This window comes from Equus asinus, chromosome 21 (assembly GCF_041296235.1).
Source record: "Equus asinus isolate D_3611 breed Donkey chromosome 21, EquAss-T2T_v2, whole genome shotgun sequence".
Classification (NCBI taxonomy): Eukaryota; Metazoa; Chordata; class Mammalia; order Perissodactyla; family Equidae; genus Equus; species Equus asinus.
Window position 1 is genome coordinate 48569781 of NC_091810.1, and position 12831 is coordinate 48582611.

General features: G+C 55.8%; 3 protein-coding genes and 1 long non-coding RNA gene across 5 annotated transcripts in view; 2 read left to right on the forward strand and 2 right to left on the reverse strand.

Moving 5' to 3' along the window:
* Positions 1-356, reverse strand: part of LOC123279577 (uncharacterized) — a 27564-nt gene extending 27208 nt beyond the window's left edge. Inside the window, exon 1 of the long non-coding RNA XR_011496243.1 lies at positions 244-356. This is a non-coding gene — a long non-coding RNA (uncharacterized lncRNA). The remainder of the gene's footprint in view (positions 1-243) is intronic.
* Positions 119-5342, forward strand: TMEM115 (transmembrane protein 115). The gene is made up of 2 exons (XM_014840527.2): positions 119-1872; positions 4563-5342. The coding sequence occupies exons 1-2, from the start codon at positions 1022-1024 to the stop codon at positions 4765-4767; spliced, it is 1056 nt and encodes a 351-aa protein (XP_014696013.1). The 5' UTR covers positions 119-1021; the 3' UTR covers positions 4768-5342.
* A 649-nt stretch (positions 5343-5991) lies between these two features.
* On the reverse strand, positions 5992-8768 carry CYB561D2 (cytochrome b561 family member D2). 2 transcript variants are annotated; one of them, XM_014840526.3, is made up of 4 exons: positions 8600-8768; positions 8025-8176; positions 7514-7551; positions 5992-6839 (listed from the first exon to the last, which is right to left on the reverse strand). In XM_014840526.3, exons 1-4 carry the CDS (start codon positions 8725-8727, stop codon positions 6336-6338), a joined length of 822 nt encoding a protein of 273 aa, XP_014696012.2. In that variant the 5' UTR covers positions 8728-8768; the 3' UTR covers positions 5992-6335. The 2 variants fall into 2 exon arrangements, with proteins under 2 accessions (XP_014696012.2, XP_014696011.1); XM_014840525.3 differs by having other exon boundaries at positions 8301-8723.
* A 99-nt stretch (positions 8769-8867) lies between these two features.
* NPRL2 (NPR2 like, GATOR1 complex subunit) lies at positions 8868-12069 on the forward strand. Its single transcript, XM_014840524.2, has 11 exons — positions 8868-8998; positions 9492-9583; positions 9684-9852; positions 9984-10092; positions 10458-10594; positions 10685-10782; positions 10905-10941; positions 11060-11153; positions 11229-11346; positions 11625-11767; positions 11853-12069. The coding sequence occupies exons 1-11, from the start codon at positions 8921-8923 to the stop codon at positions 11918-11920; spliced, it is 1143 nt and encodes a 380-aa protein (XP_014696010.1). The 5' UTR covers positions 8868-8920; the 3' UTR covers positions 11921-12069.
* Positions 12070-12831: the final 762 nt, after the last annotated feature.

A 12831-nucleotide genomic window follows, 5' to 3' on the forward strand; every position in this document is an offset into this window, starting at 1 on the left:
TGACATTGAGTTTCAACGAAGTTCAGGAACTTGGCCAATTTCACACAGCCGCCCAATGGCAGAACAAGAATTCCAACCTGGGTCAGGCCCACACCCCGCCCACACAACCGGGGTCAGCAGACACCAGATCGCGGAAGTTCCGGGAGTTCACGCACACCAAGACCATTCAACATTCTTACCCACACACTTGCTCACAAGGACACACCCACTCGGATATACAAACACAAACAGAGCCACAGTTACCGCGGAATTCAGCAAGTATTCGGCCTGCAGTTCTGCTGCCACCGGTACCCGCCGCTTTCCCGAAGTCAGCGATGCTTGTTCACCGTCCTCCCACCTCCTAGCGGGACCGTTTCAGAGAACTACAACTCCCAAGCAGAGCCTCTTCTCATCACCAACGGGAACGGCCCGTGCGCACAGCTTTCTGGGACTTATAGTTCTATCCAGAACGCTGATTGCCTCTTGTCCTCCGGCTTCCGCGGAAGACTCCGTGTCCCAGCATGCTGCAGAGCCGGAAGAACACCACTCGGAAGGCATCCCGCCGCCGCCTAGGGCGCGCAGGCGCAGCACAGCTGTTTGTCGGCGCCAGAGAAGGGAGGAGGTACGGTCGTGGCCAAGACCGGGGCAGCCGGAGCCGACCAGACCTGACTCGAGCCCAGAGTTAGGCTCCAGTCCCGCGCGGACCGTAGGGCCCCAGAGTGGATGGAGTAGGCCTAACCCTGAGATCAACCCCAGCTTGTTCGGCCTGGCGTGGGGCCGACAGAGCGGGCAGGCGTGCCGAAGCCTCCCAGGGCCTTTCCTTCAGGTCCCCGGCGAGGGGCCTAAGCCCCGGCCCCGCGACCAGGCCCGGTTTGGCCCTTTGGGACCAGAGCCGATCCGACCGGAAGTGGAGCCTTCACCGAGGCCATAGGCCAGTGACTAGGCCAGACCCGGGCCTCCCGTCGGGGCTGGACGGGGACGAGGCCCCGGGGAGGCCCCTAGCCCGCTAGACCTTTCCCTCAGGCTGACGCCCGCCAGGAAGATGCAGCGCGCCCTACCGGGCGCCCGCCAGCACTTGGGGGCCATCGTGGCCAGCGCCAGCGTGGTGGTGAAGGCCCTGTGCGCGGCGGTACTATTCCTCTACCTGCTGTCCTTCGCCGTGGACACGGGCTGCCTGGCGGTCACCCCAGGCTACCTCTTTCCTCCCAACTTCTGGATCTGGACCCTGGCTACCCATGGGCTAATGGAACAGCATGTGTGGGATGTGGCCATCAGCCTGGCCACAGTGGTGGTGGCTGGACGTTTGCTGGAGCCCCTCTGGGGGGCCTTGGAGCTGCTCATCTTTTTCTCAGTGGTGAACGTGTCCGTGGGGCTGCTGGGGGCATTCGCCTACCTCCTCACCTACATGGCTTCTTTCAACTTGGTCTACCTTTTCACTATCCGCATCCATGGCGCCCTGGGCTTCCTAGGTGGTGTCCTGGTGGCACTCAAGCAAACCATGGGGGACTGTGTGGTCCTGCGAGTGCCCCAGGTGCGCGTCAGCGTGGTGCCCATGCTGCTGTTGGGGCTGCTGCTACTGCTGCGGCTGGCCACGCTCCTCCAGAGCCCAGCTCTAGCCTCCTATGGCTTTGGGCTGCTCTCCAGCTGGGTGTATCTTCGCTTCTACCAGCGCCATAGCCGAGGCCGAGGGGACATGGCCGACCACTTTGCTTTCGCCACCTTCTTCCCTGAGATCCTGCAGCCTGTGGTGGGGCTGTTGGCGAACTTGGTACATGGCCTCCTGGTGAAGGTAAAGATATGCCAGAAGACAGTGAAGCGCTATGATGTGGGTGCCCCATCCTCCATCACCATCAGCCTCCCAGGCACAGACCCTCAAGACGCAGAGCGGAGAAGGTACTGTGGAATCTTCTGAAACCTTGTTGAGCTAGGAGAGTATTTCTTGATGGAGTCACATCCCATTTGTTGAGGTGCTTGTTGTATGGAGGCGGGCAGCCTAGGGTCAGGCATTGGGGCAGATTCAGACAGAGGTAAAATCCAGTTTGTGGCCTTGAGGAACTCAGCATTTTTTATTTAGGTAGCTGGGCTCCAGTAGGTGTTTTCCAACATTAGGGGGTGAAACGTGCTTTTCTCACCAATCAGGCCACTTAACAAGTTTCAAGAAATGCCTAGTTTCTTTTGGTGCTGTATGAGGGCTAATGGAAAAACCGGGTACACATAACCTTGGCCATGTCTCAGAATCTCAGAATCCTGGATACTGGGCTTGTGGAAGCCAGAAACAGCTTGCTGGTTCTTTTTCCCCTGAGAGGGAGAGACAGAAAAGGCGATCTGGGATGCTTAAGAAGCAGTCTTAGGCCACCGCAATTTCCAGATGCTGAACCATGTCCTCTTCCTGGGCCTTAATTCAGGTGCTGTGCTTCTCTGCCACTTATTGAGAGGGAAGCTTGGGGTCTTACTAGACTTAACCCCGCCCCTCCGGCAGGAATGTGTCACCAAACCCAGGGGACATGCCACATGACCCAAGGGAGACTGCTGACCACACCAGCGAATGGAGACGACCTTATCATTATCTGTAAACCAAGCCATCTGCACCATCAGGAGTCCTGGCTGAATTATTCACTGGACACACCTTGGCCAGGGCAGGATAGATCTTTTTTAATCCAGCTCTTACTTTCCTCATGCCCCCCAGGTCTGTGGACTCACCAACGTAGCCTTTACAGCTCCGTTTCCAACATTATTCTTGAGGTTTTTTGAGGTAGTTACTTGACTGGTGAAATCGGGAGCAAGCTCTGTTCCTACTTCCTTCATTTGCCAAAGGCTCTTGCTTGTGTTAATCTGTGAAATGGGTTCTTGACGGGCAGCTTTATGAATTCAGCTGAGTTATGCCTGTGCTTACTGTCCATTAGAGCTGTGGAGTTGAGTGTAGGACACATGCTTTTCTTAAAGGAGTTTCCAGCTGGGAAAGGGCCACAGATTACTATGGTCCAAGGTGGCAGGTGTCTAAAAGTACACACAGCATGCTTCAGGCCATAATTCTGGGCCCTACAGTTTGTATCTCTATGGTTAAAGAGTCCTAAAGACGGAGGTCTGTCTTAACCTTAGCTGGTGGAGGAGATGGGGCCAGGACGTCTGGGACTGGTAGGAACTGAGCTGCTTTCAGAGCTATTCAGGTGGAGCCAGGCCACAGTGGTGGCCTTCCTCCAGTGAGAAGTTTTGCATTGTTAGAATTGGCTGAACATTCAAAAACATTTCTGCCCAGGGCCAAGAAAATGGATAGGTGGAGGGAGGATGGTGTGGGGGTGAGGGGGTATCAGGAGGTGGGTTCTTGGCATAGTCTTGTGGTTGTTAGCTTACTTGGGGGTGGGGGTTACTCCCCCAAACAGTTTGACATCTGGCTGCATGCCACTTCCAAACCCAAAGGGCTGCTAGTAGTGGGAGGCAGGGTTTCCTATTTTTGATCCTTGTGAGGAAGTGATTAGCATGCCACTGCCTCTCTGCCTTGGCAGGCTTTAGATAGGATTAACAAGGGAATCTCCAGGATGGGAGCCTGGATAGCAGCAGGGAAGGACTGTCCCGTCTATGCCAACTTGCCATGTGCCAGGCTGGAGGATAGGGTGGAAGTGTAACAGGGTTTTCTGTGCCTGTGTCCTTGTTGCCTCTCCTGTCATGTTCCCTGGCGTGGTGGAGACTTTAGTTCTCTGCTGAACTTGGAAGGCTATATGGGCTACCCCCCAGACTGGTGGCACGGAGAGGTTGAGACATAAGGGGTCCACAGTGGCCATTATTGAAAGTGTTACTGGCAGCATGGGCATTCCACCTGTTGGTGGGCCAGGGTCCCAAGTGCATGTATATACCTGCTTCTAGTGCACTTTCCCACCTCCCCCCAGAGTAGGGTGTCCAAGGATCTGCCTCCAAGGATATTGCCAACCAGTAGTTTCTAGCCTGCACCCCAACCACATGGCCTGTTTCTCCTTCCTCTCTTCCTGCAAGCGTTCAGTGTGTCCCTGCTGTAACACATGGCCTGGTGGCCTTGGAGATTCTTCTAGGAAGGAGAATATTAGAGTCAGTTAGGAGGGGTGGGCTGACCCAAGGTCGCCCTGCTTCCCACACTGAGAGCCAAGGCAGGTGCCTGAGTTCCAGCCTTCCCTACACAGCCTTGCCAGGAGGCTCAAGGCATCCCTAATAAGAAGAGGGGAAGTAATAACCCTCTCCTTGGATGTGATTTCAGTGCCCAGGCAGAAACTCACTTGCCCTTCCACCTGTCTGCACTTGGATACCAGCTCTGCTCACCTTTAAGCCTCAGAACCATTCCTGGGGCTGGCCTAGTGGGCAGTCTAGCAGACACCCAGCCAGCCTTCTCAGCCTGAAGGTGCTCCAGCTATGGAGGGAAGGTTCTATAGCCTTTGGTCCTTATTCTGATGGCCGAGTAGGCCCTAATCCAATCCCCGGGGAGCCCTGGGCCCTGCGTGGAGAAAGGGAACACATAGAAGTATGAGGGTAAGGGGAATCAGCTTCATGGGGCAACAATGCAGGGCATGAGCCAAGTCCAAGCCTAGAGTGACCTGTCATCTTTCCTCTGGCCCTAGGCAACTGGCCCTGAAGGCCCTCAATGAGCGGCTGAAGAGAGTAGAGGACCAGTCCATCTGGCCAAGCATGGACGACGATGAAGAGGAGGCTGGGGCCAAGGTGGACAGCCCCCTGCCCTCAGACAAGGCCCTCACACTCCCAGGGAAGGGGGCTGCCCCAGAATCCAGCCTGATCACCTTCGAGGCTGCTCCTCCAAAGCTGTAACTCCAAACCACCTTGAGTGTAGCACCTCCTCTCCCAAGCCCCCCTTGACATCCTCTCAGCTACTCCAGGGCACTGACTGCTCTGAGGAGAGGGAAGAAGGCATGCTAGGGGTTTCCACAGCCTTCTGCTATTTCTCGCCAACACTACCCAGGACTCTTGCTACCTGGTTCCAAGTCCAGACAACCACTATGCCAGGCATGGGGCCTCTGAGGCATCTGCCAGCCCAGGCCACCTGAGGTAAGACTGTATCTCAGCAGGCAGCCCCAAGCAAGTGGCTGCAGGGACACTGGTGCCACAGCTCCTGGGCCAGCCCTTATGCCTGAAATTGGTTGCCGAGAGCCCTGAGCCAAGGCAAGGGATTTGCCAAAAACATTCTGGGGGTCCAGCCAGTGCAGGGCTGCGCATCCCCCTCCACCCCCAGAAAGACTATGCTCATATCAAGATTCCTGAGTCCCTCTGCTGTGGCCATGGCTGCTTCTGAGCCAGAATAGCCACAGCTTCCAGGTATTTTCTACAGGACCACTTGAGTGGGCAGCCAAGCCCAGCCTCGCAGTATCAATAAAGCAGTTCTTTGAGGTACGGCTCCTGGGCTTTGTCAGACCACCTTGTGCAGCCCCCTCATCATGTTCAACTACAAAGTTAGGGACTTTACTCTAGGTTCAAAGACTCAGTCCCCATGGCAACTCCAGCTGGATAAGAAGCCCATTGCCCCCAGTCTTCCCTGCCCACCCTCCCACCCCCCGACCACATGCCCACTGTCAAGCAGCCTTCCCAGAGCTATCACCTCAGATCCTCACTTGTTTTCTCCCTCCAGTCCCCCAGTCAGGGAGGCCGTGCCCGGAAGATGTAACATTTGAAGGCCTCTGTCTCATAAGGAGTTGTTCTTATCCATGGCTCACCTTCAAGACAGTGCTCAGTGCTTGACACCTATGGAGACAACCCATCCCTGGTTCCCATCCTGTCATTCTCCAGATATAACCACCACAGACTAAGGTGGTGAGACTCCAGCACAGTGAGCACCTGGGAGACTGAAAGGACACACAGCTGTACCATTCACAGCCCCTAGGGCCTGCCGAGGACGCACAGCAGCCAAATCCTGAGGGCTTGTGTGTTGGGAGAACTTCAGCCTCTCAGTGAGCAGCCAAGGAGAGGGGTCCCCATCTTGCCCAGCTGCCTGTTTCTTCATGCTGATCGCATTAGCAAGAACTATTCTCAACTCTGGGGTATTCTTGCTATCCAGTATTTTCAGTCACTTTTTTATTTTTTTCTTGTCCGTAATTTCTGGACATACCAGTACAAGTATGAGTTCAGTTGCTGGGGAGGCAGTCTTGCAACCCCAACTGCATCCAGTCACATGATCCATAGGCTTCTCTGGGATGATAGAGAAGGAAAGGGGAGGCACTCCAGTGTGAGGAGCAAGCAAAGATGTCACACACAGGGCCCCATCCCTGACTGCCCCAGTGCCTGAGGGCTACTTGTGACCTAGTCAGCTGAGAGAGTCCAGAAGGTCCCTGCCCCAGCTCCTACACTGAGGGGCAAATCCAGGCTTCCCCAAGGCTGGGAAGAGCTCATGGCTGGATCCTTTTGCGGTACAGGTAGGCGTTGCTCACCTGGTTCATGATGACCAAGCTGGTAATGACAGGGCATAGCACGGCCAGGTACCAGACCCCACCGGTGACTGTGGCAGTGAACCAGAGTGAGCACATGCCCAACAAGAGGCTGGCACTACCCAGAAGGTAGCCCACGAGCCCAGAAGTGGCATGGTACAGCTTGAGCTTTGCCAGGGGCCATCTGGGCAGCAGTTTGGGGTAGAGCAGCCCCACCCCGCCTAAGCACTGCAGCCCAGCCCACAGCACAGCTAGCAGCCCTGCTCGCCCATGCCATGTGGCCAGGTGGGCTTTGCCAAGCTGTTCCTTGTGGAGGATAACAAGGCCCAGGCCCAGCAGTGCACACAGCAGGGCCACCAACTGCAGTACCCAGTGGCAGCGTGCTCGGCCCTTCCGAGAGAGGGAGCGCAGCAGCGAACTCTCAGGAGAGAACACCAGCAGTGCCTCGGTCATCAGGAAAGAGAACTGGGGAGACAGGGACAGGAAACTAAATAAGGGCATTGCCCAGAAAAGGGCTTAAGATAACCTAAGCTGCCAGACAATCTGAGAAGATTCCCCTTCATTTTCTCTCCACTGACAAGGGTATCTATTTGGTGGGGCAAGATTAGAGAACTCCATCTAGGACCCTGAGTAACCAGCGAGAGGCACCTCTCCACACTTCTTCCTAGGTGCTATTCTGAAATGTCATCTCTGCTACATTACCCAGCAAACACAAAGTTTGAGAAGTTATAAATGATTATTCACAAGCTTTGTTTCCCTGACATGGGACTGAACACAATTTCCTGGCAAGAGCTGATCACGTGGGTGCACACTTTCAGGGAAAATTAGATACATCACTATAAATTAAGGTAAAAGGGACACAGGTACACCCAAATGCATTTTCTAAGCTTCCTGCCTATATGTGGGTGAAGCCTCATTTTGTGCTTAGACAAACCCCACCCATTTGCCCTGGATCTTGAATACTCTGGTTCAAGTCTGGAATATATGCCATGGGCAGGAGTTGGAGCATGCAACTCCTCCAATCCATCCCGTCTCTCCAAATAGATATCAAGTGTCCATAAGGATTCAGAGGCTGCCAGGGCCACCACCCATACTTATGCTCCCTCCACCCCTAAGAGCTGGCCAGGCCCACTACTTACGGCCAGAGACATAAGCACAGGGTGCCAGGAGAACAGACCTAGAATGAGAAGAGGAGGCCTTGTGAGGCTGAGGCAAGGAGAACCCAGCCACACCAGTCCCTAAAGGCTGAAGAAAATGGGCAGCCCATTGTCCAAGGAAATGCTGGCAAAATGTGAGCCCCCTCTTGCTGCAACAAGCTGATCCCAAACCTGTCCTCTTCCTGGTCCCTCCCTAGATCAGAGGCCATGCTTTGCCACTCCTCCAGTAGTCCTTGTCCCTTCCCCTAACACTTTGCAAGAGGCAACCAAGTGCAGACCAAGACAAGGAAGGAGAAGCCAGGTACTCCGTAGAGACCTGGCCAAGCTGGCAGAGCCCCCACAACCATCTACTCCACCTTATCTCTCCAGCATAGCATGTCCCTCAGCCAGCCAGGCCTGTTTCCAAGACTCAGGCCCAAAGCTTCCTATTGCCCCTGCTTCCCAAGAAAAGTGGCACTTTCCTTCCCAGATGTCAGCTATGAATTCTACTTACTGGAGCCAGGCCTGGCAAGCACAGCCACGAAGATGGTGAAGCCCAGGGCCACAAGGTGGGCAGCAGCCCCAGAGGCAGTGCGCAGAGCTCGGTAGATGTGCGACTCGGTCTCCACAGAAAGGGCCATGGTCAACCAAGCCGGTGGCTGTAGCCTGAAAGCATAACAGAGTGGGCAAGGGTCTCAGGTGCCCACTGTCCCCTCCTCTCACTGGAACAAGGGTTGCAGGACAGGAATGCCACCCTCTTCCAAGAAGTTAAGGTAGGAAGGAACAGTACCAAGACAGGCACCAGGAATGCTCGAAGACCGGCGTCCTGTCAGCGTGTCCCCGCATCTGAACTGACACTGATCACTGGCCCACCTTCCAGGTAGGATGCACAAGACCATGTAATAGACTACAAATCCCAGCGTGCACCACGCCGTCGCCGGGCGGGAGAGCCAGCAGGAAGAGCGTGAAGTACTATGGGAATTGTAGTTCCCAACTGTGGCCGTATGACACCGTGAATCCCTTCGCGCACAGCCTCCCCACATGCCGCTGGCATGCTGCCCCTATACGATAGGGATTCGCGTGTCTCACCCGCAGCGCCAACCCGACGCAGTGGTTTCCTCCCGAGAAAACGGGATACTCAGGGCTTTGTTGCGCGCGCCACTGCTGCGTCGCGGAGCCGCTTCCCTTCCGGGTGCGACGCCTCCCCACCCGGACATCCTGGGACGAGGCCCCCCCCCCACCGCCACACCGCCGAGTCGCGCTGCGCAGGCGCTGTTGAGCATACGGCTTCACGAGTGTGAGAGTGCGCATGCGTGAGTGACCCGGCGGCCCAGACTTCTGGGCTGTTTCGGACAGGTGTTCCCAGGGGTCGGAGCGCCTGGAGCTACAGACCTGGGCCCCGCTAGCGCCATGGGCAGCGGCTGTCGCATCGAATGCATATTCTTCAGCGAGTTCCATCCCACGCTGGGACCCAAGATCACCTATCAGGTGCCATCTGGGCTCGCGGGACTGGGAAGGCTGGGAGAGGGTCGCTCTCGGGAGGTCAGTCGGCTGCCTGGAGGCGGTGGATCCCCTTGCTGCACGCGGGCACGCCACTCTTTCATTCACGGAGAATCGTGAACCAAGAAGATAGTCAGAACCAGGTCCCCGGCTCCCGGTGTGCCGGGGCAAACAACCATCACATGGCAGTGACTGTGGGAAATGAGGCTGTAGGGGAGAGGTGGGGATGGGTGGTCCACTAGTATCCCTGGACGCATAGGAATTTAGGTGAGAGTGTGTGCCAGGTAGAGGGAACAGCATATGCAAAAGCCAGGAGGCAGGTGAAAAGAGCATGTGTTTGGAAACACAAAGTAGCAGTAGCCTGGGTAGATGGGACAGAGGAGAAACGCCGGAGAAGAGGGCTTAGGCCTTGGGGGTCACCCTGTGTATTCTGCGTAGTCTCAAGGACCACTAAGGGACCTCTTGCCACTCCCCTCCCCAGGTCCCTGAGGACTTCATCTCCCGGGAGCTGTTTGACACAGTCCAGGTGTACATCATTACCAAACCAGAGCTGCAGAACAAGCTCATCACTGTGTGAGACTCTAGCTGGGCGGTGGGGGGGCCCCAGGAGGAGTGGACAGGCTTGGGGACAAGAAGAACCTGACTCTGTTCCCACCTCTTTTCCCCCATCCAGCACAGCTATGGAGAAAAAACTGATCGGCTGCCCTGTGTGCATCGAGCACAAGAAGTACAGCCGCAACGCCCTGCTCTTCAACTTAGGCTTCGTGTGTGATGCCCAGGCCAAGACGTGTGCCCTTGAGCCCATCGTCAAAAAGCTGGCTGGCTACCTGACCACACTGGAGGTCGGCAACACGATGGGCTTGGGGGAAGTGTTCTCATGTCCCAAAGTCCTCCAGACCTGCGAACCTACCAGAGCAAAATGCCAGCCAGGGGTACTGAGGTGTGCCCACCATGCTTTCCATCCTCTATCCAGCTAGAGAGCAGCTTTGTGTCCACGGAGGAGAGCAAGCAGAAGTTGGTGCCCATCATGACCATCTTGCTGGAGGAGCTAAACGCCTCAGGCCGGTGCACTCTGCCCATCGGTATGGCCCAGCCTCTGCAAGGACAGCAGAGGGGTAGAGGAGGGATGGGAAAGTGGCAGGGGAAGATGAGCCCAGCCAAGGACAAGACTCATGAACAGATTTCTGGCCAGGAAATAGCCATGAGCTGGGCTGATGATGTCCAGGATCCAGTGCATGATGGGGCTGGGATGGGGAGGCGAGCAGAGCTCTCCAACTCTGCTCCTTAGCCATATTTCTTCCCTTCTCTGGACCTCAGTCTCTTTCTGAATAAAAGGGGAAGATTGACCCTACCACCTGCCTGCCTGAAGGGTGCTGGGAGCGCTGGATGGTAATTGAGGGCCTCTTGGAAGAGATGGCACTGAGGATATGGGTGGGGCTCCCTGCAGATGAGTCCAACACCATCCACTTGAAAGTGATTGAGCAGCGGCCCGACCCTCCTGTGGCCCAGGAGTATGATGTGCCTGTCTTTACCAAGGACAAGGAGGATTTCTTCAACTCACAGTGGGACCTCACCACACAACAGGTATGCCAGCCCGCCTGGGTATCATCACTTGGGGCTGGCTACAGCCCTGGCATCATCCCACCCCTACTGACCCTGCCCTGCCCTGCCCAGATCCTGCCCTACATTGATGGATTCCGCCATGTCCAGAAGATCTCGGCTGAGGCAGATGTGGAGCTCAACCTGGTGCGCATTGCCATCCAGAACCTGCTGTGAGTGGGGCAACAGTCACGTCCAGAATAGGGTTGCCAGCCAGGGAAGAGCCCAGGGGCCCTGAGTGTGGGGGCTGGGAAAGCAATGGCTATCAGAAGCTGAGAACAACTGTGTCCCTCAGGTACTATGGCGTTGTGACACTGGTCTCCATCCTCCAGGTGGGTGAGTCTGGGGTCTGGTTAAGTGGAGAGTGGATCATGTGGCTGGGCCAGACTGGGGTTGTATCAGACTTCCAAGCCCCTCACTCTAACCACTGTGCCTCCTGCTACCCTCCAGTACTCCAATGTGTACTGCCCGACACCCAAGGTCCAAGACTTGGTAGATGACAAGTCCCTGCAGGAGGCGTGTCTGTCATACGTGACCAAGCAAGGTAGTGGTGGGGTCTGGGGGAGGCCATCTCAGGGAGGGCAGGGCCACCTGGAAAGCTGACCCCTGGTGCCTACAGGGCACAAGAGGGCCAGTCTCCGAGATGTGTTCCAGCTGTACTGCAGCCTGAGCCCCGGCACTACTGTGAGAGACCTCATTGGCCGCCACCCCCAGCAGCTGCAGCGTGTTGATGAACGGTCAGAGGGGGATCCCCTGGGGCATGACGGGTTTGCCTGAGGGCAGGTACACTCTCTATGTCTCCCCAGAGCCCTGGGTCAGAGAGGAAGCCCAAGATTCTCAGTGAGCAGAATCATGTGGCACTGCTAGTCCAGACAGGCTTCCTGGAGGTGACAGGTTTGGAGGCCAGTCTGGTCACTGAGACAAAATTGCAAGGGAGACTGCAGGAAAGGGTTGGCCTGGCTGGAAGGAGACCTGGCCAGGGCATCACCCCTCTCTCCCTTGACTGCCACCTCAGGAAGCTGATCCAGTTTGGGCTTATGAAGAACCTCATCCGGCGACTACAGAAGTATCCTGTGCGGGTGTCTCGGGAGGAGCGGAGCCACCCTGCCCGGCTTTACACAGGCTGCCACAGCTACGATGAGATCTGCTGCAAGACAGGTAGAGGCAGACAGGACAGCTGAGGTAGGTCAGGGCAGGGTGGCCAAACCAAGGTTACTGACCTCACCTCCGCCACCCCACCCAGGCATGAGCTACCATGAGCTGGATGAACGGCTGGAAAACGACCCGAACATCATCATCTGCTGGAAGTGAAGCTGGTTGGGGCTGGACCCGGCACACAGCTGTGGCTTCTCTCTCCTGCTAAGCTCTGCCTGGTGCGTGAGGGCTAGACCAGCAGACTAGTCCATATTGTCTCAAGGTTGACCCTCACCTCTGTAAATAAAGTCATCCATTTCAACCTACCTTTATCGAGTACCGCCTCTGAGCCAGCCACGGAGAACCATCAATGAATGAGATAGGTAGCCATGGTCCTGGCGCCTTGGAGCGCCATCTGGTGGGAAAGACTGACAATGGACAAGTAAATGTGCCTGCTAACTATAAACTGAAACAAACACCCAGAAAGAAACAATGAGGAAGCTGTGATGAAAAGTGAGTTGGAATGGGAGCTGGAGGTGCTCTGGATTAGATGGGTAAGGAAGGCCTCGCTAAGGTAACTTGAACTGAGCGCTGAAGGAGGAAGAGTATTCCAAACAAAGGAAATAGGTGCAGAAGCCTTGAAGCAAAAACCGCTTTGGGATGTATGAGGAACCCAAGGGAGGCCCGTGGGTCTGGAACATAGGAGGCAAGGGGGAGAGAGGCAAGAAATGAACTCCTGAGGTAGGAGAGAGGGCAAGAGTCTGATGCTGCAGAGCTGCTGTTCACCTGCTTTGTACATAGTTTTTGAAGGCCAGAGGCAGCCATGGAGTCACCCTCATACTAGGGAGTGATATCTAATGCACATCTTTTAAAAACTCCTGGCTGTTTAGGAGGGTCAGAGAGAAAATGGGTCCAGTAAAAAGGCCACAGCAGTTAGCTCATGAGAGGTGATAGCAGCCTGAATTAAGAGGGAGAGTTGTGGGCCCTGTGCAGTATTTCGCGGGTAGAGCCAAGAGGTGGAGCTGGGCGCGAGAAACAGTGGAGCGAGGAAGCCACGGAGAGGAGCATCTGTTTGGGCCGAGCCGGAA

Coding starts and splice junctions, on each gene's coding strand:
- TMEM115 (XM_014840527.2), top strand. CDS start 1,022: ATGCAGCGCGCCCTACCGGGCGCCCGCCAGCACTTGGGGGCCATCGTG. Junction 1,873..4,562: donor CAAGACGCAGAGCGGAGAAG/GTACTGTGGAAT, acceptor CTCTGGCCCTAG/GCAACTGGCCCTGAAGGCCC.
- CYB561D2 (XM_014840526.3), bottom strand. CDS start 8,727: ATGTCCGGGTGGGGAGGCGTCGCACCCGGAAGGGAAGCGGCTCCGCGA. Junction 8,177..8,599: donor GCGTCGGGTTGGCGCTGCGG/GTGAGACACGCG, acceptor TTATGCTTTCAG/GCTACAGCCACCGGCTTGGT. Junction 6,840..7,513: donor CTGTGCTTATGTCTCTGGCC/GTAAGTAGTGGG, acceptor CTGTCTCCCCAG/TTCTCTTTCCTGATGACCGA.
- NPRL2 (XM_014840524.2), top strand. CDS start 8,921: ATGGGCAGCGGCTGTCGCATCGAATGCATATTCTTCAGCGAGTTCCAT. Junction 8,999..9,491: donor GACCCAAGATCACCTATCAG/GTGCCATCTGGG, acceptor TCCCCTCCCCAG/GTCCCTGAGGACTTCATCTC. Junction 11,768..11,852: donor TGAGATCTGCTGCAAGACAG/GTAGAGGCAGAC, acceptor CACCCCACCCAG/GCATGAGCTACCATGAGCTG.